A 27,149-nucleotide genomic window follows, 5' to 3' on the forward strand; every position below is an offset into this window, starting at 1 on the left:
ACATACTTGTTCTGTTGTATTTTATAAATGTTGCTTCTGTATTTCATCTAAAACTATGTGCGTTAAACATAAAATTTGAGGTTTTGACCCAGCAATGTGAACAAACAAAACTGAAAAAGTATCATTCAAAATAAGAGAAATGCAAATTAAAACTATACTGAGTTTCTTACTTATCACATTGGCAGAAGTTCAAAAGTTTGACAACTCACTCAATTGGCAAGTCTATGGAGACACAAGGTATTTTCATACAATGTGAAAATGCAAAATGGTACAACCCTTTGGAGAGGATTCTACAAACCAATATATCATGTGGTCTTTGACCCACTTCTAGGAATTTATTTTAAAGATATACTTCCAAAAATACACCACCATCAACAAAAAAATGTGTAAAGTTATCCATTACAGCATTCTTTGTTATTGCAAAATATTGAGAACAACCTAAATGTGCATACAAAGGAGACTGACTGAATAAACTATAGAACCTGCACTATGCAGCTATAAAATAGGATGTGGAAGATCTCTATGAATTGATATAGGGTGATTTACATAATATATTGTTAAGTTGAAAAGCAAAGTGCAAAGTAGATATATAGTTGGGTTTCTCAACAGTGGTATTATGGAGTTATTAAATCAGATAATTCTTTGTCACTGAGGTATATCCTGTGTATTATAGGATGTTTAGTGGAACACTTGATCTCTACGCACCAGATGCTACTAGCATCCACTGCAGCAGTGGCAAAAAAAAAAAGTCTCCAAATATTATTTTGTCCCTTTAGGGGACAAAACCATCCCCATTTGATAGAACCACTAATATGTAGTATACCACTTCTATGTAAAATGAAAGCAAAATAAGAAAATATACATCTGTCTGCTTATATTTACAAAAGGAAACAGTAAACCAGAAACTAATGAAATCAGTTACCTATAGAAGATGGGAGGAACAAGGCAGAATAGATAAGGGAGGGAAAAGACCTCATTAAGAATACTTTCTATATAGTTTTTACTCTTAGAATCATGTTAAAGTGTTATTTTTTTTTTAATTTAACCAGTAAAATGAAGGAAGAAACCCTAAAATTGAATACAAACAGAAACAAATGAACTGAAAAGTATATCAAATGAATAACATAACCACATAAAACGGGGAGGAGGGACTGATCCAAGTAACTTTCAAATTTGGTTACATAATTTCAGTTGAAAACCAAAAGAACCACAAAGAAACCTTAAAACTAATTGTTCATGTTTCTTGTTGCTATAGGCTAGCAATTCTGAAACTATGTTGTAGGATTGATCAAATAAGCAAACGTTTTAATAACGTTAGGAGGTAAGGTTCTCGCTGTGGAAGAAGGAAGATACAAATATGAAATGTGGGAAGGTGAGAAAAATATTCTTTAACATTTAATTTGAATTAGAATATCGGCATGAATTCATAATTTTTTGAACAAAAATCTATTTCCTCGTTCTGTGTACATTTGCTGCATCCTGATACTACCCTTTGAGAAGATCACAACAGCATTTAGGAAGTATACAGGGTTGAATTGTGGACCTCAAAGATATGTCCAAGTCCTAACCCCTATTATTTGTGAATGTGACCTTATTTAGGAAAAGAAAAGGTGTTTGCAGATGTAATTAAGTTAAGGATCTTGAGATAAGATTATCCTGGATTAACCAGATGGGTCTTAAATCCAATAAATACCTTTAAAGAAGAGGAAAAACACAGGGAGGAAAGTCATGTGAAGACAGAGGCAGAGATTGGAGTTATGCTGTCACAAGCCTGGCACCACTGGAAGCTGGAAGAGGTAAGAAAAAATTCTCCCCTTGAGCTTCCAGAAGGAGGGTGGCCCTGCCAACACCTTGATTTTGGACTCCTGGCCTCTAGATCTGTGAGAAAATAAATTTCTGTTGCTTCAGACCAGCAAGTTTTTGGTTTCAGTAGATCTTGAAAACTAATGCAGGTAGTACTATTGCAAAAAAATGTGTAAACTGTATTGTTTCATTAGGAAGCTATCAGATAAACCCAAATTGTGGGACTTTATGAATATACAACAACATCAACAGTCCTGCACTCATTACAAATACCAATGTCATAAAAAACAAAGAAAGGCTAAGGAATTCTTTCACATTAAAAGAAACTAGAGCAACATGGCAACTAAAATACAATGTATGATGATGGACTGAGAAAAACAAGTTATTATAAAGAACAGTATTATGACAATTGGCAAAATTTGAACGTGGAAAGTTGTTGGAGGAGGTAATCAAGAGGACTTCACTGCCAGTTGACCTGTGAGCTGGACCCAGGCAATCTGACGCTCCAACCCTCTTCCCTGAACTTGGAATGTATGCTCAACCCACAGTTCCCACAGCTGCCAACTATTTTCAAGGACACAGACTTGAGGGAGCAATGTGGTGTTGAGACCCTATGGATGGTATACATGACCGAACCCCATGAAGGCCTCTATATAAACTTTTAAGATTCTGGTGGATAGAAGTGGAGAGGCTCATCTTGAGGCTGCCCATGACAAGCCTCAAATGTAAATTCCCTTGCTTATTAAACCTGCCATCCACCAATCTGGAGTGGTCTGCCTCTTTTTTCTGTCTCTTCTTGCCCACTGTGTACAAGGGCCGGTTTGAGAACCAACAAAAGTATGTTCAGATAATATTATATCAGTGTTAATTTTCATAAATTTGATCATCATACTATGTCTATATTAGAGACTATTCTTGCTCTCTGAAAATACTGTTCCTCATTGAGCAACATGGGTTTGAACTGCATGGGTCCACTTATACATGGTTTTTTTTAAATAGGAAATATTACAGTACTTTACAATCTGTGGTTGGTTGAATCTGCAGATGTGGAACAGTAGATATAAAGGGCCGACTATAAATTATACATAAAGGGCCAACTATAAATTATACACGGATTTTCAACTGTGCTGGGGTCAGCGCCTCTAACCTCTGCATTGCTCAAGTGTCAACTCTACACCCTAAAGAAGTTAGGGGTGAAGATTTATTTATAGCAACTTAAAAAAAAATGTGTGTGTGTGTGTGTGTGTGCGCAGAGAGAGAGAATTAAAGGTTTTAAATACAAACTGTGTTTGTAGATCAATTCTCTACCTATTTTCCCATAACATGTAAATGATTTAGTTGAAGGATAGATAGCACAAAAATTTATTTTATAACAGGTTTAACTAATATTTGAAAATCAAAATATTTATATTTCAATTATACATATATGCATTCATGTAATAAGATTTTCAATGGAGTCTTTGCAAATATAAGGAATCTCTAGTCATATTTTTTAAATTGAGGTATAATTCACATTATAAAATTCACCCTTTTAAAGTGTAAAATTCAATGATTTTCAGTATATTTACAAGCTCATGTAAATATCACCAGTATCTAATTCCAGAACATTTTCTTCACCCCCAAAAGAAACTCCATACCTAAGAGCAGGCACTCCTAGTTCTTCCCTCCTCCCAACAGCTGGCAATCACTAATCTACTTTCTGTATCTGTGGATTTGCCTATTCTGGAAATTTCACATATTTTCATATGTATGGAATCACACAATATGTGGTCTTCTTTCTGTCAGCATAATATCTTCAGGTTCACCCATGTTGTAGCATGTAGCAGTATTTCATTCCTTTTAATATCTGAATTAAATTCCATTGTATGGATACATCATATTTTGTTAATCTGGATATTTCAGTTGTTTCCACTATTTGGCTATTATGAATAGTGGGCATACACCTAGTAGCGGGGCGTATGGTAACTCTGTTTAACTTTTTGAGGAACTGACCAATTGTTTTCCCAAGTGGCTGCACCATTTCTAGTCACTTTTCTTCTACCATATTCCGTATGTCTTCTCCTGCTCTCTGATTTTTTTCCCTCTCCAGTCTAACCATATATTTTTTAAAAACAGAATTAGGACAAAAAGTTATTTGTTTATTTCCATCACTTTAAGCATTTATATAATGTGATATTATCTTAAATTAATATCTGGTAATAATAACAGTAGCATAAAATAGATACTGACCATCAGGGCCAGTGAACAATTTTTTAGTTGGTATCCTGAGACTACTAAGAAGAAATACAAGGAAATATTAGGAGTCAGTACTTTAGCTAACTTACAAAGTGATGCCAGTTCCAACTTAATGTAAATCAGAAGTATAGACACCCTTAGCATAAACCCCAAATATAATTCAATCCACAGAACAGCCATGACACAATACATAACTGAGACTGCAATGATTAAAATACATCTGAACATTCATTTCAATGGTGTTTCTACAGGATTCTACCATAAGACTTGATTAACTGGAAATATTTGATAAAATTATATTTTATATCTACATTTCGGGGAAGACAGTATAGAGTCATGGTTGTGATAATAGGCTTTGGGGAGATGGTTCTGGACTGGAATCCCAATCTCACCATTTACTAGCAATGTGACCCAAATTCTGAGCTATAGTTACGTCATTTGTAAAGTAACTCACTTTATTGCATTTGTTATGAGGGTTAAATGAAGCAGTAGTAGAAGTTTTTATAAAGCAATGTAGAGCACTTAGTACAGTACTACAGGCACATAGTATGCATTCAATAAACCATTATGGAGACAAAAAAGTTCATTTCAACTTAGTTATCTACCTATGTGAAAGGGCAATATCTTAAAAAAGAGCATAAGTTTGTTTTCTATGTCTGTGTCTCTTTGTATTTTGTAAATAAGTTCATTTGAAAACAAACTTATGGTTACCAAAGGGGGAAGGGGAAAGTGAGGGATAAATTAGGAGTTTGGGATTAGCAGATACAAGCTACTATATATAGATAAACAGTAAGGTCCTACCATACAGTACAGGGAGCTGTATTCAACATCTTGTAATAATCTATACTGGAAAAGAATATGCCACGCACCTACAGTCAATTTATCTTTGATGAAGGAGGCAAGAATATACAATGGGAAAAGGACAGTCTTTCAGCAAGTCGTATTGGGAAAGTTGGACAGCCACATGTAAATTAATGAAGTTAGGACACACCCTCTCACTGTACAAAAAAATAAAATCAAAATGGTTTAAAATCAAAATGGTTTAGAGACAATAAAACTCCTAAAAAGGAACATAGGCAAAACATTCTCTGACATAAATTGTACCAATGTTTTCTTAGGTCAGTCTCCCAAGGCAATAAAAATAAAAACAAGAATAAACAAATGGGACCTAATCAAACTTACAAGCTTTTGCATAGCAAAGAAAACAATAAACAAAATGAAAAGACAACCAACAGAATGGCAGAAAATATTTGCAAATGATGCGACTGACAAGGGCTTAATTTCCAAAATATACAAACAGCTCATTGAACTCAAATACAAAACCAAACAAACCCTATCCAAAAATGGCCAGAAGACCTAAATAGACATTTCTCCAAAGAAGACATACAGATGGCCAATAGGCACATGAAAAGATGCTCAAAGTCACTAATTATTAGAGAAATGCAAATCAAAACTACAATGGGGTACCCCCTCACACCAATCAGAATATCCATCATTAAAATGTCTACAAATAACAAGTGCTGAAGAGGATGTGGAGAAAAGGGAACCCTCCTACGCTGTTGGTGAGAATGTAATTTGGTGCAGCCACTGTGGAAAACAGTATGGATGTTCCTTAAAAAACTAAAAATAGAATTACCATATGACCCAGCAATCCCACTACTGGGCATATACCCAGAGAAAACCATAATTCAAAAAGACACATGCACCCCAATATTCATTGCAGCACTATTTACAATAGCCAGGTCATGGAAGCAACGTAAATGCCCATCGACAGATGAATGGATAAAGAAGATGTGGTACATATATACAATGGAATATTACTCAGCCATAAAAAGGAACAAAATTGGGTCAATAGAGACGTGGATGGATCTAGAGACTGTCATATAGAGTGAAGTAAATTAGAAAGAGAGAAACAAATATCGTATATTAACACATATATGTGGAACCTAGAAAAATGCTACAGACGAACCGGTTTGCAGGGCAGAAATAGAGACACAGATTTAGAGAACAAACGTATGGACACCAATGGGGGAAAGTGGCATGGGGGGCGTGGTGGTGGTGGTGGTGGTGGTGGTGTGATGAATTGGGAGATTGAGATTGACATATATAGAGGCTTACGGGAAGATGGTGGAAGGGTAAGACGCGGAGATCACCTTCCTCCCCACAGATACACCAGAAACACGTCTACACGTGGAACAACTCCTACAGAACACCTACTGAATGCTGGCAGAAGACCTCAGACCTCCCAAAAGGCAAGAAACCCCCCACGTACCTGGGTAGGGCAAAAGAAAAAAGAATAAACAGAGACAAAAGGATAGGGACGGGACCTGCACCAGTGGGAGGCAGCTGTGAAGGAGGAAATGTTTCCACACACTAGGAAGCCCCTTCGCGGGCGGAGACTGCAGGTGGCAGAGGGGGGAAGCTTCGGAGCCGCGGAGGACAGCACAGCAACGGGGTGCGGAGGGCAAAGCGGAGACATGCCCGCAGAGAGGATCGGTGCCGATCGACACTCACCAGCCCGAGAGGCTTGTCTGCACACCCGCCGCGGCGGGCGGGGCTGGGAGTTGAGGCTCAGGCTTCAGTCGGAGCGCCGGGAGAGGACTGGGATTGGCGGCGTGAACACAGCCTGCAGGGGGTTAGTGCACCACGGCTAGCTGGGAGGAAGTCCGGGGAAAAGTCTGGACCTGCCGAAGAGGCAAGAGACTTTTTCTTCCCTCTTTGTTTCCTGGTGCGCGAGGAGAGGGGATTAAGAGTGCTGCTTAAAGGAGCTCCAGAGACGGGCGTGAGCCTCGGCTAAAAGCGCAGACCCCAGAGCCGGGCATGAGATGCTAAGGCTGCTGCTGCCGCCACCAAGAAGCCTGTGTGCAAGCACAGGTTACTATCCACACCCCCCTTCCGGGGAGCCTGTCCAACCTGCCACTGCCAGGGTCCCAGGTTCCAGGAACAACTTCCCCAGGAGAACGCACGGCGCGCCTCAGGCTGGTGCAACGTCACACCGGCCTCTGCCGCCGCAGGCTCGCCCCGCACCCCGTGCCCCTCCCTCCCCCCCCCCCCCCGGCCTGAGTGAGCCAGAGCCCCCGAATCAGCGGCTCCCTTAACCCCGTCCTGTCTGAGCGAAGAACAGACGCCCTCCGGCGACCTACACGCAGAGGCGGGGCCAAATCCAAAGCTGAGCCCCTGGGAGCTGTGAGAACAAAGAACAGAAAGGGAAATCTCTCCCAGCATCCTCAGAAGCAGCGGAGTCAAGCTCCACAATCAAGTTGATGTCTGTGCAATACATGAATAGACAGCGAATCATCCCAAATTGAGGAGGTGGACTTTGAGAGCAAGATTTATGCTGTATAGCTTTGCTTCCACCATTTGTCCTAGGGTTCTATCCGTCCGTTTTTGTTTTTAAAAAAATTTTTTTTTCTTAATAATTATTTTTTTATTTTAATAACTTTATTATATTTTATTTTATTTTACTTTATCTTTTTTCCTTCTTTCCCTCCTTCCTTCCTTCCTTCCTCCCTCCCTCCTTTCTTTCTTTCTACTTATACTAATTCTTTCTTTCTACTTTTTCTCCCTTTTATTCTGAGCCGTGTCGATGAAAGCTTTTGGTGCTGCAGCCAGGAGTCAGTGCTGTGCCTCTGAGGTGGGATAGCCAACTTAAGGACACTGGTCCACAAGAGACCTCCCAGCTCCACATAATATCAAATGGCGAAAATCTCCCAGAGATCTCCATCACAACACCAGCACCCAGCTTCACTCAACGACCAGCAAGCTATAGTGCTGGACATCCTATGCCAAACAACTAGCAAGACAGGAACACAACCCCACCCATTAGCAGAGAGGCTGCCTAAAATCATAATAAGTCCACAGACACCCCAAAACACATCACCAGACGTGGACCTGCCCACCAGAAAGACAAGATCCAGCCTCATCCACCAGAACACAGGCACTAGTCCCCTCCACCACGAAGCCTACACAACCCACTGAACCAACCTTAGCCTCTGGGGACAGACACCAAAAACAATGGGAACTATGAGTCTGCAGCCTGCAAAAAGGAGACCCCAAACACAGTAAGATAAGCAAAATGAGAAGACAGAAAAACACACAGCAGATGAAGGAGCAAGATAAAAACGCACCAGACCTAACAAATGAAGAGGAAATAGGCAGTCTGCCTGAAAAAGAATTCAGAATGATAGTAAAGATGATCCAAAATCTTGGAAATAGAATGGACAAAATGCAAGAAACATTTAACAAGGACCTAAAAGGACTAAAGATGAAACAAACAATGATGAACAACACAATAAATGAAATTAAAAATACTCTAGATGGGATCAATAGCAGAATAACTAGGCAGAAGAACAGATAAGTAAGTGACCTGGAAGATGAAATAGTGGAGATTGACATATATAAATTAATATGAATAAAATGGATAACTAATAAGAAACTGCCATATAAAAAAATAAAATAAAATTCAAAAATTCAAAAAAAAAGAAAAAGATACATGAACCCCTATGTTCATAGCAACACTATTCACAATACCCAAGACTTGGAAACACCCTAAATGTCCATTGAAAGATGAATGGATAAAGATGTGGTGTATTTATTCCATGGAATACTACTCAGCCTTAAAAAAATAATGAAATAATGCCATTTGCAGCAACATGGATGCAACTAGAGATTATCATACTAAGTGAAGTAAGTCAGAAAGAGAAAGACAAATACCATATGATGTCATTTATATGTGGAATCTAAAATATGACACAAATGAACCCCTGTATGAAATGGAAACAGACTCACAGACATAAAGAACAGGCTGGTGGTTGCCAAGGGGGAGGGGTTTGGGGGAGGGATGGAGTGGGAGGTTGGGATTAGCAGATGTAAGCTTTTACATATAGAATGGATAAACAACAAGGTCCTACTGTATAGCACACAGAACTATATTCAATATCTTATGAAAAACCATAATGGGAAAGAATATAAGAAGAATGCATAGATATGTATGAATGTGTGTGTGTGTATATATATATATATATATATATACGTATATATATATCTGAATCACTTCGATGTACAGCAGTAATTAACATTGTAAATCAACTATAGGTCAATTTAAAAAAGAATATGAAAAAAAATATATATGTAACTGAATCACTTTGCTATACACCAGAAACTAACATAACATTGTAAATCAACTATACTTCAATTTAAAAAAACAAAGAAGATACAAAAGAATTTCTATTTAGCCAGCTAAAAGACATGTGGTTTTATTCCCATAGTAAATTTGGATTATTCTCAGCATGATTAATAAATAATAAATACATAATTACCTAGATTTTAGAGAGTATATTCTGTTAAACGCTTTATCTCATTTACCTAGAAATATTTCTTTTAGTAACTGGAGCACCACTTAGTTCACTGCAGCAATTTATGGGACCTCAAAGGAACTTAGTTCACTGCAGCAATTTATGGACCTCAAAGGTGTCAATATGCATAAGGCTGCCAAATGTTTTCTTTGTAAAAGGAATTTGAAGAAGCAAAACTTTGTAACTTCTAATTGGGAGATTGGGATTGACACATATACACTACTGATACTATGTATAAAATATACAACTAATGAGAACATACTGTATAGCACAGGGAATTCTATTTAATCCACTGTGGTGACCTAAATGGGAAGGAGATCCAAAAAAGAGGGGATATGTGCATATGTATAGCTGATTCATTTTGCTGTACAGTAGAAACTAACACAACATTGTAAAGCAACTATACTCCAATAAAAATTAATTTTAAAAACTTTGTAACTTCGGGACTTCCCTGGTGGTGCAGTGGTTAAGAATCCGCCTGCCAATGAAGGGGACATGGGTTCCAGCCCTGGTCCGGGAAGATCCCACATGCCGCGGAGCAACTAAGCCCGTGTGCCACAACTACTGAGCCTGCGCTCTACAGACCGCGTGACACAACTACTGAAGCCCGCGCACCTAGAGCTGGTGCTCCGCAACAAGAGAAGCTACCGCACTGAGAAGCCTGCGCACCGCAACGAAGAGTAGCCCCGCTTGCCCCAACTAGAGAAAGCCCACACACAGTAGCGAAGACCCAACGCAGCCAAAAATAAATAAGTAAGTAAATAAACAAATAAAATTTATTTTTAAAACTTTGTAACTTCTTTAAAAGATTCATTTAATATTATTTATGACTTCTGAAATCTGTCAATTCTCTTTGATGAACAGATATGAAAATTTATCTCATAAAAACTCTTAATTATAATTGAGTTTTGCTTTGCAATGTTTAATTTCTTATTGTGTTTATAAGCCTAATAATATGTTGAATATGCATTCTCAAAATCTAAAAAAGTAAAAACAGAACTAAAAAGAAGACACTCTTAGCTACTAAGTTTTAAAAAATTCAATCAGGATGAGATTTAAATTAAATGTCTACGTAATTTGTTATTTGATTTACTGTTACTCAAAATGATTTAATAGAATATGAAAATTGCTATTTTGAAAATTTATGTGAACGGAATATTGGTGAAATTATACAAAAATATTTCATAAAAGTATATATTCATTAAGGACCCAAAAAATATTGCTTTATTAAAGTTCCATTTTTTCTCAATTGTTTTATGATCATGTGAAATGGTAAAAATAACACATTCTATATGTGTTTATTGAGGTACATAGCAACTAAGGATACTCTAATAATAGATTTTATTAATATAATTATTTAAAAATACTACTATAAAGTTACAACTGAATTCTCTGGAAAGGCTACATCAAGGAAATTTGGGTTGATGTTGAATCTATTTGAAAGTACAAAAAAATGAAGGACCCTATATCCCATGTTTATACGATTAGTTTGCATGTGATCCTTTTTCCTGCTCATAGGCCTGGAATTTAACATTTTAAGTTAGCTCAAGTTTCTCTAGTGCTACCACAGTTATACATAATTGATAAGGACTCAAAGTACTCTTTACTAAACTTTCCTTTCTAGATATATAGACCTATTCAGATTATCTTCTAAATATTTCAGGTAGATCAATTACCACAACACTTGCTCTGGCCCATCAGAAAGTATAAACGTAGTCCAAACAAAAGAAATAGATTGCTTACAATTAGTAGATATCAAAAAGAAACATTATCTAGTTTCAATTTACTTTCTCTAAGTAAAATCCAGAATTATCTCTATTTGTTGTGGAAAAGATATTGGTACAGGTATCATACTATAATTTAGATTATCATTATTTGAGCAATTATCAAAATTTCCTTTGTAATCTGAAATTACTTTGAATGCATCTATAGTTAAAACTGTTAATTATAATAGTAAAATTAAAGTAAAATTATTAGAGATCAAATCCACTCTCAGGGATTATGGCTTTTTACAGTTATATTACAATGTCTCAGGGTACTTCTATAATTTGTATTATACTGCCTACTTTTCTATATTAAATATCTGACAATATATGATTCTTGGCAAAATGTATTGACATTTATTAGGGTTTATACTATTTTCTCTTTTTCTCTTTAATGGGACAAAGTAGGAAGAAGACAGCACTGAGAAATGTTAGCTCTGTACTTGAAGTCTTTGGAATGATCACCAAAAATGCTAAATATTTCATAGTCATCTAGAATTTAATTGTGAACAATATTGATAAAAATTTTACAGCAATACTCATGTATTTAAGGCATGAGATGTGTTAAGTTTAAGAATAAGGTACAGCTAAGTACTGCTGTGTTACCATAGTAATAACTTAGCAATTTGAAAGCCATAAAATCTAGCTATTAATAATTCATATAAATGTACATTCTGGAAGCAATCATGTCATCAGAATTTTTTCATGAACAGCAACAACTAGATTTGAGTCCTCAATGTGTAAGTCACTCATAATAGTCTTAAAATAAATATGTAGCAAAAAAGAAGAAATTCCCAACTGAAAAGATATACTTACCATTACTGAAATTACATTTCTAAGATAAGATATTTCTAGGTACCAAAGGAGATATGTGCACAGCCTTTTAAGAGCAGGGACTGTGTTTATTTCCAAGTAGTAATAAAAATACTGTTAGTGTAATAATCAAAGTACTCCCAAACTGGGAAGAATGCAAACTTTTTAAAAGTCAACTTTGTTGTATTTATCATTATATTAGATTACTGTATGAAATTCCTGATATTTGACCTTTTGACCTAAAAAAATTGCAATTCCATTTGGTTTAACCTAATAATTGACTCATAAAATAATGAAAACTTTTATATGCAAAGGAAGATTTTTCCATTATCATTTTTATAAATTAGCCTATAAAAGAGTTAAATATTAAAAAAAATGTATCCTTAACATTTTTCCAAGTGATAAATAGAAATTAAAGCAAAAAAAAAGCTACGGGAAATCATTTTTATATTTATAGATCTCTAAAAGAGATTTTTAAAAACTGAACTGTACCAATTATTACACAGGAGGTACTAAAATGTATAGTTTATCATTCTGAGCCAAGTGTCCAAAGATATTTATGCAAAGTTTACTTGATTTGAATTTAATAGTCAGAAAGCAAAGGAATAGAAGTGAATTAGCTATAGCAATACTACTGAGCCTTATTCATGGCTAAAATAATTTCTTTTAAAAAAGATATGTTGGGCTTCCCTAGTGGCGCAGTGGTTGAGAGTCCGCCTGCCCATGCAGGCGACGCGGGTTCATGCTCCGGTCCAGGAAGATCCCACATGCCGCAGAGCGGCTGGGCCCGTGAGCCATGGCCGCTGAGCCTGTGCGTCTGGAGCCTGTGCTCCAAAACGGGAGAGGCCACAACAGTGAGAGGCCCGCGTACCACACACACACACAAAAAAACCATATATGTTAAGTGACAAATATTTATTGCCATCACAAAGAAGATTCTGTGACATATCTAGTGCAAGCAAGAAAATAAATAGTTTGCTTCCTAATTAGTATGAGAAGTCAGACCAATTTGGCAGTAGAAACCAAATCAGTGGAGATGTTCATTCACTCATTTATTAAATCATTCATCATTCATTGCACAGTTACAGTATGCCAATAGGTATACTACAGACTTAGTAGAATACCCCCAGTGCTGTACAGAGTGCTGTACAGAGACATGCCCTTTCTAGCTTATATTCTATAAAGATTTATTCAACAGTGACTCAAAAAGGGCAAAATCTGTTCCAGTGACAACTCCCTCTCCTCAAGTCCAGATTTGTCTAATTTGGGGGCAACAAGATCAGTGTATGTATAACCTTTTAGATATGGGGCTCCATGAGTATGCCTGGATTAAGCCATATTACATTTTTACTTTACTACAGTGCCCTTTCAGACCAACATTCCACTCAGGCTAGCCTGCATCTTACTTAAGTTAATACACTCCTTGTCCTTCAGAGGCTCTCCCTATCTCGTTTTGGCACCTAGAGATTCATCAAAAAGAATCAAAAAGTCTGAAAGCTAGAGACTCAATAGAAAACAGTCATCAAGATATCTAAAGTAGCACGACCCCATATTCTTATGTACGTCCTTTTCCAGATCACACCCTCATTTTTTAATCTGAGATCTTAGGCAAAAAGAAGAAAAGTAAGGATCACACCAAAAATTCTTTACTATGAGGGCACCCTCTCTTCCATGGAGAAAGGAGGCAAATTAGGTCTTCTAACCTCCTTTCTGGTCTCATGTGCTTTCTGGTTCCTTAATAGTCATTATCTAGTTTTAAATGTGTGGATTAAACAATGATGTTGTATAACATAGTTCTCTTATCCCTCCAAAGAGGAAATCCTGGATTTGGAAGGCATTCATAAAGAAACAATTCAAAAGAAAGTTCATATTTTAAAATACCTACAGAACTTATTTGACACAGGCACATCTTAGCATGCAGTACAGTTGTGGCAATGCTGCTGTTACTAGTGTTATTTAAGTATTCTGTCCATTCTGCTGAACTTCCTAACACAAAACACAGTCTTTGTTGCAAAAGATAATCTCTTCTTTTGACAACTTAAAGGGTAAATAATAATTTTTTATGCCATAATGCATCATGTAAATTAAGATTTGCTTATTTTACATTTCTGCAAGAAGTCTGATTTAAAACTATGGGTATATTTTTGAGAGATTATTTTATATTTTATAGAGAAATAGATTTTAGAAGAATAGGAAAGAACAGAGAACATATTCTAATTTGAAAGTGATTTTAACATAGTTTAATTTAAACGAATTTCACTTTTACACAAGAATATAGCTTCTCTCACATTAACATAAATGAATGACACCAAGTATCTGTGCTAAACTTTATGCTAAAATTGGCTTGGATTGCCCTATACCCCAAGAATTATAAGGACCTCTGCTTCCAAACAATAGCTTGATATTAGTACAGATTCAGCATACCAAGCAAACAACCTTAACTGGTGATACTCACTTTCAAGGGCAGGCAGAAGAGTAGTAATTTTTCAGAAACATGTACCCTGCTGCTAGCAATAAGCAAGACAAAGTGACTTTAGAGTCAGACACACCAAAGTTCAAATGCTGGCTCCAAAATTTATCAGTGGAATGACTTCAACCTCTCCAAGTTTTCTCATCTATAAAATAGGGATACTAACACCAACCTTATGAGTTGTCATACAGAAAAATCAGAAACATGTAATATATGTAAGCAGTGACTAATATATAGTAATTGCTTGTGTTAGTAGTAATAGACCAGAGATGCTCAGCCCTTGCTCAAGATGCCCTAGGATCCACCAATTATCTCAAGAGGTCATAAGATTGTCAAAATAAAAATCAATATTAATTCACTTTATTTAAAAAATACATAACCTATATTATTAAAGGAATGTGTGGAAATGCCATCAAAGAAAACAATGGATTACATGTTGGCACTTCTAAAAGATGAGATTTCATGTCATAAACTCTTCTAAGAGAAACAGTTGAAGAATATAGAAATTTTTGGAAGTGAATGCAAACTATAAAAGAATGATAGTTCGTTATTCCCCATATATTTGGGACAGTGTTAGAGAATCTTTTAATTTTATTAATTAAGACTGTCTGAGAAAATATTTTAAGGTCAAACAGTAGGGCTTTTTTTTTTCTACCTGAGGTAGATGTTTTTAATAAGATTATTTTATTAACCTGCAATAAGAGGCAGTGAATACAGAGGATTTGTATCCAAAGATTTGGTGAACTCTGACCCTGGCTTTAAACTGGTGTGCAACTCTAAGTACTAAAGTTTATAATCCCTTTGAACCCAAATTTAATCACTTAAAATAATCTATTTAGCATGACATGCAGAGAGTGATCAATAGGTACTGTTCATATGTTAAAAGATAGAAGTAATGTTATCTATATTTAATTCTCTGTACAATCTAATTAGTCATGCTATTATTCCTGTGTACAACCAAATTTAGGATTTTAATGTTGTATTTAATTTAAAACTCTGATTCATTACTACTTTATCTATTAAGCAGCATTTACATTTAGTCTAGAAGATTAAGTAACATGATACTTGAATATAATACCTTGTGAATGAAGTAGTTAGTAAATAAATACTGAGCTGATAATATGTTATTTATAAATTCAGAATATCTTCTGACCAAAAAAAAAAACATGAGTGTTGTAGAAACAAGTTACTGTCATCTTTTGCTATGTTTTTCAAGAAGCACTAGTAGACTAAAATTTAACCTGTTAAGACTATGTCATTTATTCAAAAAGAGGAGACGAGCTTCTTAGGTGGATACTAGGGAAAGGGCAGACCCACAAAGCACTAGAGAACTTTAAAAAGTATTTCAAAGAAATTCAGCTGAAAGAACATCTTAGGAATGATTAAGGACCTAGGGGATGGATGCTATTATCTTCAGTATGTACCAATGACATAATATTAATAATAAATAATTGCTTTCCTCAGCTTGGTGTATTAGAAGGAGGGTGAATAGAACAGCCCTGCTTAGAAGGAAGTATCCAAAAAACAAAACCAGAAGACTCATGCTTACTTGAATCTGTGGCATTTCTGCTCTACTTAGACATTTGAGAAACATCCAATTTATGACAATTGTTAAAATTCTAACTTTCAAAACCCAGGTCAAGTGACACGCTGTTCTACAATATTTGTTCTCATTTTGAATATTTCTATAGCATTTCTTGTCTTTCTTGAGGCATTTGTTCTGGGTTTTATAGGACATAGTTGCATGTTTTTGTTTATAACCAAATTAGACACAAACACACATTGAGAGTGACTGTGTCTTTACTCACTATCCTCTAAAGCATCTTCTAGCAGGGCATTAATAAACATTGATTTAAAAAAAAAGAGTAGAACATTGACAAAGAATAAAGTACAGTAATTTTCCCAAGATATGAAATAAAATATCCCTACTATTCCACCCCCATTTTTTCTTTTCTTTTGTTTTTCTCTTTCTTTTAAAAAATGTTTAGTCAAATTTAATTCAATCTTTATAATCCTTTCACTTTCTTAACCTTTTACTTCTCATATTTCAAAGTCAAGTATGGGCAGAAATGTGTACAAATTATCTTTTCATGCAAATTTGTGGGAAGTCTGATTCTATTTTAGATCTGTTGGCCTTAGTGTAAGTATTTGGGCATAAAGTTTACAGTAGTAAGAAGATCATGGTTAAAATTTCTGTCCCTAGATATTTCTACCAAGAAAGGATAGTGACAGCAGGAGCTTTGGGAACAGAATTACATGGTGGGTTGTTGCCAAACTGGAGACTGTTGCTGGGGAGAAATATGTGATGTATACAACTGATACCCTGGAGAGTTTTTTTAAAAAGTAGTACAAAGGAACCCAAGATTTTGCTGCCTTTTGTCAGTAAACACCTGTTATCTTCTGTCTTGCTTCCTGCCCTCCCTTCCATCCTCCATCCCTTTCTTCTTTCCTTCCTTCTTCCCTCCTTCCCTTCCTCTCCTTCACGCTCTGTTTCCCCAACCCCCACCAAATGTTTCAATTTCCCATTTTGGTAAGTGTTAGCATACAATAGTATTTTGTTAGCAAGTGAACTAAACAAATTAAAGATTGGGCTTCAGGGATTCCCTGGTGGTCCAGTGGTTAAGTATCCATCTTGCAATGTGGGGGACGCCAGTTTGATCCCTGGTCGGGGAATTAAGATCCCACAAGCCACGGGACAACTAAGCCCGCAAGCTGCAACTACTGAGCTCACGCACTCTGTAGCCCGCGCACAGCAACAAAGAGCCTGCGCGCCACAACTAAGACCAGACGCAGCCCAAAAAAGAAAAAAAAAGAAAAAAAGACTGGGCTTCAGAGTCTTTAATGGCTGAAGACAGAGATGTACTAGGGAATTACTAAATGACTAATGAGCCATAAATTTGTGGATTAGTGAGAGCTAGAGCAGATCATAAATCAACCTTTAAGTGGTTAAGACAAAGTGCACCAAGAACTGACAAAAGAAATTCAGGATCTGTATTCAAGTGTAAGAATTTTCCTGAGGGTCAGATGGCTAATACAGTAGGGAACAATAAGTTTCAACTATCAGTTTAAAGAGTATAGTCACATTGCTCAGGAAATTCAGTCTCAAACAGCCTAAGATTGCCAAAATAGTTTAAGAACTATCTGAGCAAAACTAAGAATTTTACCATCTACCATCCCAAATAACTTTTTATTTGTATTCTTGAACCAAGGCCAAGATTTTTTTTTATCTGGTTCTCATTATTAACATTGCTGAAGTATCAGAAGATATTAACTGGGAAAATATTGAGGTGATTTCACAATTTCTCAGGAATTCAGGTTTCCCAACTTGAAACTGAGCCATAGCAACTCTTCAAATTCTCTGCAAATTTCATTAAAAAAATAAGCAGTCCCAATATACTTAATCAGAACATTTTTTCCCTCAGTTTACTTTTTCTTCTCTACACTACATGACATTATTAGAAATCCACTTTAACAAAACCCACTCCTTTTTCCCCATAAAAATAACAACTAATTTACATTTGATCATTGCATAAAGAGACTGATACTCTACCAAGAAGTCTTTCAATCATGAAAAGTGAAAACAGGGGGATTATTATAAAGGTCTGTTTGTGACTTATGAAGTTTATTCTGTAGGTACATAAGACTCAATTCTATATTTAATTTACAGTTTTTTTTCTGCCAAACTAGTACTTAACCTATATTCTATTGCTATAAATTAATGCAATAAGATACTAGATAATATTCATTAATAAGAATATCCTAAAAAGAAAGGTTTACGATTACCTACTGACAAATATTTTGAAATAGGTTGTAGCAGCTTTCTTTCTTTTTTTAAAAAACTTTTTATTTTATATTGGAGTATAGCCAATCAACAATGTTGTGATAGTTTCAGGTGCACAGCAAAGCGACTCAGCCATACATATACATGTATCCATTCTCCCCCAAACTCCCCTCCCGTCTATGTAGCAGCTTTCTTTTAAATCATAAAGACACATAAGATTATTTTCAAACTTTTTTGAAAAAATCAATAGCTTTTAGAATACTAGGTGTAAATACTATATCTAGGCTCTCCTAGTTTACATATACATTTAAATAAATTTTATGCTCTTTTGCAAGATATTGGTCCTATAGGATTTTAAACAAATACAAATTTTCATGTTTCTAGAAGCTTTATAATCAAGATAAAATGACTTTTAACATTATTAAAAAAAATTAAGCCTTAAAAATAGACTTTCATTCTCATTTTTCTTAACTAAGTTGTAGTTGACCTTTTGCCTAGGCAACAGTAAATTTTATAATTAAGAAAAAGTTTCCTAGTGATTTATGTTTGTTGCAAAATAACATAGGTCTCCTGAGGGCAAAGACTAGAATTTTTGCACTTTTTTTTCCACTTTTAAAAACTGTGGTAAAATACATGTAAAATAAAATTTACCATATTAACCATTTTTAAGTGTACAGCTCAGTGATATTTTTTCCAGGTTTACTGAGATAAAATTGACATATAACATGGTGTAAGTTCAAGTTATAAACATGTTGATTTGATATACTTACATACAGCAAAATAATTATCACCATATTGTTACCTGACACTTCTATTACTCACATAATTACCACTTTTTTTGTGTGGTGAGAACATTGGTCTACTCTCTTAACAACTACCAGTATATAATGTGTTATTAACTCTGATCACAATGGTGTGTATTAAATTCCCTGAGTTTATTCAACTTCTTACTGTAAGTTTGTACTCTGGACCAACATCTCCCCATTCTCCCCACTCTCCAGCTCCTGGTCACCACCATTCTACTCTGTTTCTACAAGTTCAGCTTTTTTAGATTCCACATATAGGTGATATCAATACAGTATTTATCTTTCTCTGTCAGACTTATTTCACTTACATTGTCACAAATGTCAGGATTTCCTTTTTCATGGCTTAAGAATATTCCATTGTATATACATACATACCACATCTCTTTCTATTCATCTGTTGACAGACATTTAGGTTGTTTTCATATTTTGGCTATTGTGAATCATGCCTCAATGAACATGGGAGTTTAGATTGTACAGTAGTTCTATTTTTAATTTTTTGAGGAAACTCCATACTGCTTTCCATAGTGGCTCCATCAACTTACATTCTCACTAGGAGTTCATAGGCGTTCCCTTTTCTCTACATCCTTGCCAATACCTGTTATTTCTTATCTTTTGAGATTAGCCACTCAGACAGGTGATACCTCATTGTGGTCTGACTTGCATTTCCCTGATGATTAGTGACGTTGAGCACCTCTTCATGTACCTGTTGGACAATCTGTATATCTTCTTTGGAAAAATGTCTATTAAGATCCTCTGCCCATTTTTAAACTGTACTGTTTTTTTTTTCCTATTGAGTTGTATGAGCTCCTTATATATTGTGGATATTGACCTCTTATCAGATATAAGACTTGCAAATATTTCCTCCCATTCCATTGGTTGGCTTTTCATTTTGTTGATGGTTTCCTTCACTGTGTAGAAGATTTTTAGTTTGATGTAGTTCCACCTGCTGATTTTTGCTTTTATTGTTTGTGCTTTTGGTGTCATATCCAAAAAATCATTGCCCAGACCAATGTCAAGGAGTTTTTCCTATGTCTTAAGAGTTTTATGGTTTCTGGTCTTACATTTAAGTCTTTAATCCATTTCAAGTTCAGTTTTGCGAGTGGTGTAAGACAGAGGAAGTCCAATTTCATTTTTCTGCATGTGGTTATCCAATTTTGCCAATACCATTTATTGAAGAGATTATCCTTGAGTAGTCTTGACTCTCTTGGCAAATATTAATTGACCATATGCAGGCATTTATTTGTGGGCCCTCTATTCTCTTCCATTGGTTTATGTCTATTTTTATACTAGTACCATACTGTTTTGATGACTATAGCTTTGTAACAGAGTTTGAAAACAAGAAGTGTGATGCCTCCAACCATGTTCTTCTTTTTCATGATTGCTTTGACTATTCAGGGTCTTTTGTACTTCCACAAAAATTTTAGGATTGTTTTTTCTATTTCTGTGGAAAATGCCATTGAATTTTGATAAATATTGCATTGAATCTATAGATGGCTTAGTGCAGTATGGATATTTTAATAATATTAATTATTTCAATCCATGAATATGGGATATCTTTCCAATTGTTTGTGTCTTCTTTAGTTTCTTTCCTCAAAGTCTTTCTTTCCTCAAAGTCTTATAGTTTTCAGTGTATAGGTCTTTCACTTCCTTGGTTAAATTTATTCCTAAGTACTTTATTGTTTTTGATGCTATTGTAAATGGAATAGTTTTTCTTTATTTCTTTTCAGATAGTTTGTTGTTAGTGTATAGAAACACAATTGATTTCTGTATGTTGATTTTGTATCCTTCAACTTGACTGAATTCATTGATTTTTTTCTAAATGTTTTTGGTTAAGTCTTTAGGATTTTCTACATGAAAGATCATATTATCTGCAAAGACAATTTTACTTCTTCCCTTCTGGTTTGAATACCTTTATTTCTTTGTCTTGTCTGATTGCTCTATCTAAGATTTCCAGTACTTTGTTGAATGAGAATAGTCAGAGTGGGCACCCTTGTCTTGTTCCTGATCTTAGAGGGAGAGCTTTCATTCTTTCACCGTTGAATGCGATATTAACTCTGAGTTTGTCAAATGTGGCCATTATTATGTTGAAGTATGTTCCTTCTAGATCCAGTTTGTTGAGAGTTAATATTATGAAAGGATATTGCATTTTGTCAAATGCTTTTTCTGCATCTATTGAGATGATCATATGATATTTGTTTTTCATTCTATTAATGTGGTGTATCATATTTATTGATTGCAATGTTAAACCATCTTTGCATCCCAGGGATAGGCTAAAGGCTCGTCAATATTATCTTTACAAATAATCAGTTCTTAGTTTTATCAATCTTTTCTATTGGTCTTCTGGTTTCTATTTCATTTATTTCTGCTTTTCTCTTTATTATTTCCTTCCTTCTGCAAACTTTGGACTTTATTTGTTCTTCTTTTTCTAGTTCCTTTGAGATGTAAAGTTAGTTACTTGAGCTCTCTTTTTTTCTTAACTTATTGCTATAAATATCCCTTTTAGAACTGCTGTTGCCGCATCAGATAGGTTTTCATATACTGTATTTCCATTTTCATTTCTTTCAAAATATTTTAATTTCTTTTTTGATTTCTTCTTTGATCCACTGGTTGCTCAAGAGTGTGTTGTTTAATTTCCACTATTTGTAAAATTTTCAGCTTTCCTCCTGTTATTGATTGCAAGTTTCATGTTGTTATAATGGGAAAAATACTTGGTATGATTTCAATCTTCTTAAATTTGCTAAGACTTATTTTGTGTCCTATCATATAATATTCCTAGAGAATGTTCCAGGCATGATTGAGAAGAAGTGTATTCTGCTGCCATAGGATGGAATGTCTGTATATGTCTACTAAATCCATTTGGTCTAAATATCGGTTCAAGTCCAATATTTCCCTGTTGATTTTCTGTCTGGATGATCTACCCACTGTTGAAAGTGGGGCACTGAAGTCCCTAACTATTAATTTATTGCTGTCTATCTCCCTTCAGATCTGTTAGTATTTGCTTAATATATTAAGGTGCTCTGATGTTGAGTGTACATATATTACAACTGTTATATCTTCTTGATGAATTGACCCCATTTTTATTATATAATGACCTTCTTTGTCTCTTTTTAGCAATTTTGGCTTAAAATCTAATTTTTCTGATATAAGTATAATTATCCCTGCTCTCTTTTGGTTTCCATTTAGATGGAATAACTTTTTCCATCCCTTCACTTTCAGTCTATGTGTGTCTTTAAAGCTGAAGTGAGTGTCTTATAATGTCTTATAATGCAAATAAGTTGGGTCTTTTTTTCATCCATCCAGCCATTCTATGTCTTTTGATTGGAGAAGTCAATATATTTACATTTAGACTAGTTATTGACAGGTAAGGATTTACTAATGCCATCTTATTGTTTTCTGGTTGTTTTGTCTCTTGTTCCTTTCTTCCTCTCATGTAGCCTTCCTTTGTGAATTGGTGATTTTCTGTAGTGGTATGCTCTGATTTCCTTCTCTTTATCTATTGTGAATCTACTGTAGGTTTTTGCTTTCTGGTTCCTATGAGGCGTATATACAACATCTTGCAAGTTTTACTCTCCCCCTTTTATGTTTTTAATGTCATAATTTTCCTCTTTTTATATTGTGTATTCATTAATAAATTGTACTAGTTATAGTTATTTTAATACTCTTGTTCTTTAACCTTTATACTAAGAGTTAGATGGTTAACACACCACCATAATACAATATTAGAGTATTATGAATTTGACTATATATTTACATTTACCAGGGTTGTATATTTTCATATGTTTTCCTGTTACTAATTAGCAGCCTTTCATTTCAATTTGAAGAACTCCTTTCAGCATTTCTTGTAAGGCATGTCTAATGAACATGAATTCCCTCAGCTTTTATTTGTCTGGGAAAATATTTCTCCTTCATTTCTGAAGGCTAACTTTGCTGATAATGCCCTTTCTTAAGTCTGAGAAATGTCTTTTATTGCTCAGGGTATAGCTATACTTAAGAACTGTATCTATATTATAAATGAAATCTAAAATAGTGAAAAATATAAAATTTATGTATACAATTTTATCTGCATTAAAAGAGTAGATTCTATGATGTAATAGAATATTTTCCTCATGACTCTATGCTTTAAAACCTAAATAAGAAATTAAAATCGGTCTACTTAATGCATTAATGTCTGAAACTTAAACTTTGGCAGTATTATTTAGTTTTCAGATCCAGAACATTTCCCAAAAGTATTCTAAAGCACAGACAGAAAGAGACAATGATTCTGCTGTCTGTTATCTATTTTGTGTTAAATATAAGTATTCATAGCACTGCTCACATCCAATATTTTTTTACTGCCAATACAGTTCTTCATCCTTCTACACTTCAGATAGCTTCCTACTACTCTGATAGGTCTTACTTTAAAGAAAAAACCTCACAAAGCCTCATCTGCATAATTACAACATATGATCTAAAAATTAGTCCATTGGGCAGGACTGTACAAACACTTTCTAACAAAGGAAGAAGAGGAAGAGAGATGTGATAGCATCATACTTGATGTAACTTTTATATTTGCTCTTGTAATATAATTTCAGCATAGGTGCTCTACTACGTTCCACAGAATAGTCCTCTAACACAGTAGGAGTACTTTTGTGATGTCGACCTAACCCAGGGTGATGACAGATGGAAAAATTACTGGGTCAGATGAATTTAATTTTATTTAAATTTAATTTTCTCTCACCCACAATGAATATTCCAAATTTTCAAGTACAACTTTCTGTTTAGACATCTGTAAATTGTTATGAAGGAAGATAGTTTAAAACTTCAGAAGAAAAATGTTCCTTTTAAATATTTCTGTGTTACTTTTACACTCATTATTAGAGTAAAATATTTTTAATTAAGGTAGTTTCAAATCATTAATTAACTATATAACAGAATTGTGATAAAGATTATTTCACAGAGGCTCTTAAAACATAATTGAACAATTTTAGAACATATGAACATATGCAGCTTGATGGAAAGACTAGTATACTATCCAAGAACTATTAATTTTTTTGTGAGAAGAGATAATCTGACATCTAAGGCAATATACTTACTCTTTGGACTAGCCTGCTGCTCCTTTAGACTAACATCTATAGTCTTTGAGTGTTCATTACAATGATGTGAAAATGAAAAGAATTGTTATTATCCTGGAAACTATTATAATCAAAGCAGTAATAAAACTTTTAGGATAATTTTTATTTCCTTAATTGCATCTCTCAATAAAAACATGCTTAAAGATTACCTACAGAAGAGCTTAAGGAATCAAGATAATTCAAAAGCAAAAGGAAATTTTTCATTGTGATAAAAGAAACTTTACCTACCTTTGTGGAATATAGAACATATGTTGTGGAGGTGGTTTATATAGGATTCCTTCATACACAGGCCAGAGCCCACTTAAAATTCTGAAGAGAGAACTTTTCCCACAACCATTGGGACCAGTTATCAAAAGATGCATTCCTTCTTCTACCTAACGTAAGAAATAAAATTAGAAATTACAATATGTAAAAATGGTTTCATTTGGCAGCATTTAAAAGGGATTTGTTTTTAAACTTTCAAACACATGATAACCTAGGATGGGCAAGGAATCAAAGAAAAATATATCGGGACTGACACCATCAAATCTGGCTTTTGACTATGCTCTGACGCTAAAAGCATCATAAAATAATCCAATTCCAAAGAAATGGATCTTCTTCAAAGGAGCACTGACTTCCCAAAATTTTCATTGAGGTCTTGCCATCACATACTACACAAATACATAGGAACATAACCACGTGGAAATAAGAAATTGGAAAAATTTAATTTAAAATAGATTGAATTTATTTTATTTATATTAATATTTGATTAAATTTACTTCAATTAAGATACAACTTTGTTGTATTTGTAAGTTGGAGTTCTACAAGTCAGCTGGGTTGTTTAATTCAGTAGTCTGAAATGTTACAGAAATTACAAAAGCCCATAATGAGAGACATATAATGATTCTAATTTTGGTTTATTCACAGATGGAGAAAATACGTTTATGAAATTAAGACAGAGACAAGCAAGAAGACTGTAATTTAGTCTTATGTCTAGGGATGAATTAAGCTATTTATTGATTGTTGATTGGATGATTCTCTTAGAATCTTTCAGCTTATTTATCATTTAAACAGTTAAATTTCATGACTTCTTATTTCATCCAATAGGATCAGGAAGTTGTCAATGTACTATCTTAAAGGTATTGTAAGGGTCAAGAAAAAGGAACATTATTTAAAACTCTGATTTACTTCTAAGAACAAATGATATTTTATAATCAGTGACTAAATAATGAATATAGTATGAAAGTACGAGAGGCAGAAATTTACAGTATGCCTGTATATGTAGCTTTGTACCGTATAGATACATGTATCTAAGGTCCATGGTGTAGAATACATTATGTTGAAAACTCAAAGGTGAAAGAGCATTATATTACTTGTATTATGTCAGTATAAGGAACCATATCCATGTATATCCATTACTCATTTGCCGTGTATAACATAAGCTAAAATCTTTTTGCTGAAAGAAGGTGGTAGGGAGAGGAAGGGGGTAAGGGAGGAAGGGAAGGAAAAAAAGGTTGATATGAAGGTTAGATAAAAGAACTAAGAATGTATGTAATAAATATATGTAAAGCAAAAATGGTTCAGATTTATATTCTAAGTAATTAGTCATTTCCTTGGCAAACATTGATTGAATATCTAAATGTGCTTGACATTCTTCTAGGCACAGAAGATACAGTGCTGCTCAAGACAAAGTCCCTGTTCTTATGGAGCTTACATTTCAATGGCAAAGATGGCAATAAACACATGAACAAAAAATTAACTAGTCGTAAATGCTGTTATGATAGCAAAAAAGGAAGATGTGTTAGGGAAAGATGGTGGCATTGTGAGGTTGGCAGGGGAAGGGGGCTTCTTTTGATTAGGTGGTCAGGAAAGTCCTCTTTGAGGAGATATCATTTTGCCTTAGCCTGGTGACAAGAAGCAACAAGTAAGATCTGGTGGAAGAGCATTCCAGGCAATAAAGATAGCTACCACAAGGACATAAGACAGGAGCAAGCTTGAGTCTATAAAATCTGACCACAGATATTTTTTCTCCCTAATTGTAGGCAAACTGAAATGCCATTTTAATAGAATAAAGTTAAAAAAAATCCTGGGAAGAACCCAGAAAGGGTTTTGTGATTTGCTCTGCTCTTTCAGTAGAGAGAGGATTAAGAAAGTTTAATTTTATAGAAGCATAAACACTTTTCAAATGATTTTTTAAAGGTATGTGCCATGGAAAAGGTATATAAATAAAATATTTAATAGGGTCATTCTCTACTAGGAATTCTCAGAAATTTAACACATTTTGAGTCATAATAGAAGACTTTTCTACATTCATATTATTTTTTAGCATAAGTTCTCTGATGTTTAGTAAACAGTGAGTGTGAGGCAAAAGAATTCCCACATTTACTGAAATTTTCTTCTCCAAATGGTTTTTTAATTCCAAAAGGCTAACATAAGAATGAGAATGTTTTCCTCTAGAAACCTGTTTATTTATCAATCCATGCAGAGGAAACAAAATTTTGTATTATACTTTGGGGACCTGAGACTTTAAATAAAACTCCCTGTCTGACTCAGAAATAAATAATTATCATAAAAGTACACTATATTAACATATACCTTTGTAGAACCTCAAAATTTATGACACTTTCACTAGATTAAGTATTTTAAAATTCATTTTACATAAAAATATACTGAGCTCTGAATTTTTTCACAGAAAGAGTGTTATGTGTCCACAATAATGTATTTAGTTAGTAGGTGGCAGAATTCAAGACTCTTCCTCTATTTAATAAATGGAGCAACAAGAATTGATATTATGAAACCTAACCTGATGAAAAACCTCTATACAAAATCATACATTAAAAATTGCTAAAGTATTAGCAAATAGTTAAATATCCCATGTAGGCCTCTTCCATTAATGGAAAAATAGAGCCCAACCAAATTGTAGTTAAAACACAATTTCTCTTACGTTTATTAACACAGAATTTCTCCCTGTTCAGTACTTCTCATCCTCTTCCAGCAGGCTTATGCATTTTCAAATGTATCTTTAATAATTAAA

General features: G+C 34.5%; 1 protein-coding gene across 1 annotated transcript in view; it reads right to left on the reverse strand.

Moving 5' to 3' along the window:
• The window catches only part of ABCD2 (ATP binding cassette subfamily D member 2), a 78,452-nt gene that overhangs the window by 30,728 nt on the left and 20,575 nt on the right, over positions 1-27,149 (reverse strand). Inside the window, exon 6 of the mRNA XM_022572467.2 lies at positions 24,365-24,510. Within this exon, the coding sequence (XP_022428175.2) occupies positions 24,365-24,510 (146 nt within the window). The remainder of the gene's footprint in view (positions 1-24,364; positions 24,511-27,149) is intronic.

Source organism: Delphinapterus leucas, chromosome 11, assembly GCF_059928025.1.
Source record: "Delphinapterus leucas isolate spDelLeu-1000000601 "Yukka" chromosome 11, BTC_Dleu_Yukka2, whole genome shotgun sequence".
NCBI classification, from domain to species: domain Eukaryota; kingdom Metazoa; phylum Chordata; class Mammalia; order Artiodactyla; family Monodontidae; genus Delphinapterus; species Delphinapterus leucas.